The sequence below is a fragment of the Austrofundulus limnaeus genome, unplaced genomic scaffold, assembly GCF_001266775.1.
Source record: "Austrofundulus limnaeus strain Quisiro unplaced genomic scaffold, Austrofundulus_limnaeus-1.0 Scaffold117, whole genome shotgun sequence".
NCBI lineage: Eukaryota > Metazoa > Chordata > Actinopteri > Cyprinodontiformes > Rivulidae > Austrofundulus > Austrofundulus limnaeus.
The window spans coordinates 1,303,690-1,305,492 of NW_013952519.1; the positions used below are offsets into that span (position 1 = coordinate 1,303,690).

General features: G+C 38.5%; 1 protein-coding gene across 1 annotated transcript in view; it reads right to left on the bottom strand.

The window, feature by feature from the left end:
* Nucleotides 1-327: 327 nt before the first annotated feature.
* Nucleotides 328-1,803, bottom strand: part of ptrh1 (peptidyl-tRNA hydrolase 1 homolog) — a 3,479-nt gene continuing 2,003 nt past the window's right edge. The window contains exons 5-6 of the mRNA XM_014014636.1: nt 1,337-1,382; nt 328-1,255 (exon numbers count right to left, since the gene is read on the bottom strand). Of these exons, the coding sequence (XP_013870090.1) occupies nt 1,004-1,255; nt 1,337-1,382 (298 nt within the window). The 3' untranslated portion in view covers nt 328-1,003. The remainder of the gene's footprint in view (nt 1,256-1,336; nt 1,383-1,803) is intronic.

Consider the following 1,803-nt stretch of genomic DNA (forward strand, 5'->3'; position numbering starts at 1 on the left):
ATGTGATAGATCTGCAGATGTCGCTGCACTCACCCTGGCGGAGGAAAAAGGAGTTCCCTCCAAACGCAGGATTTAATCAAGATTTTAACAGTTTAGTAACTTTGCATTGTGTTTCTGTTAATGACTGAAATATTAAAGTATCAATATTTTGACTTTATGATTGATTTAAAACTAATTTCTGGTATCGATATTTATTTATTTTATTATATTTTACCACTTTATCACTGGTTACTTAAGCAGCACAACTCTGACTATATTGTTTTTCTGGTCACTTTTATCATTGGATCTAACTGCACTACCCCAAATATATTGTCTGCTCCGAATACTGTACTGAATTCTGTATTTTATTATATTTCTCCTTTATTCTTTGTATTTTCTTCTTTTGTTATATTTGATACCTACTGCACCTTTACACCGAAGCAAATTCCTAGTCTGTGTATCCTGATTCTGATTCTGAAGTATCGATCATCAGTTCAGGTTGTCGTTTTTAATCCAAACAATAAAACTCCAGTTTGACCTGAAGTGGACGGGCTGATTTCTTCACTCCTGGTTGTATAAATAAAATAATTATAATTCCTTAAAGGAATGCATGTCACCCGCCCACCAGCATAAAGAATGCAGATGTGGTTCGACTGCAGAAACTGTCCAGAAAAATACAAATAAAACAGAAAAACTGAGTCAGCATTTTTACAAAAATATAAACATTTCTGTTTGTGTTTGTTTGCAGGAACACCCTGTGGAGCTAACTGTAATAAAATTATATATATTTTTCTGAAAGTAGCAGCAGTTTGAAGGTTTCAGTCTCAGATGCGATGCACTGAACTCACAGAAATATTAGCTCACTCGAGCGTCTCTGGTTGTTTTATTTTCACACTTTGATAAAATGAGCGTAAAGGAGCCGAGCAGCTTCTTCAGTTCCTGCATCAGTAACCGTCTGGCCTCTGGTCTCCTCTCAGACCGTCTGGTGTCTGACAGAGGTCAGAGTTCAGCTCTGAGCAGCTGCCTAGTCTTCAGGCGAAGGCTCCCTCTGTTTCCCGTGAGGCGCCGCTCGCCCGCCCCCTGCTGGCGAGGAGGCGGGTCGCGGGTCCTGATGGGACGCTGCGGGAAGGAGCTGGGAGACGACGAGGTCCACGCTCCGGACCAGAACCGAGTCCAGGATCCTCTGCTCCTCAGACGTGAACCTGCTCAGAACGTAGCGCTCCACCGAGGTTTCCCCCGACGGCCGTCCGATCCCGACCCGGAGCCGGAGCACGGCCTGCCGGAGAGAACGGTTGGTTTAATGAGTCCTAAATAATAAACTCAGTCAGAAGTTCAAATCAACCAGAGAGTTTCTTACATCAGTATGAAGACAGTCCACACACGAGCGCACTCCGTTATGACCTCTGAAATTAAACAAACATTATTTTCTTTATTTTGTGATTGATTTATTGTTTAATTCCTCAGAAAAACCCCACAAACGTCATAAATTTCCCTTAAAAGCATTAATTTTATTGTTTTAATTTGCAAATAAAGTACTACTTTAATGTTTTTGAACAATAATTTATATCTTAAACACCAAAAATTCTTCATCTGATGCAAAGTGGATCATTTTGGTCTAAATGACCAACTGATGTACGGAAGACCAAATCTGACATAAATAAAAATAAAAGCAGAAATATATAAATGGACCAATAAATAAATAAATAAATATATTTAAACTGCACAAATTAAATTAAAAAAGGAGAACTTTACTTCATGTTTTATAATTTAATTGACCTACATATTTATTTTTCCACCTTAGTTCCAATAAATTATGTATTTTAC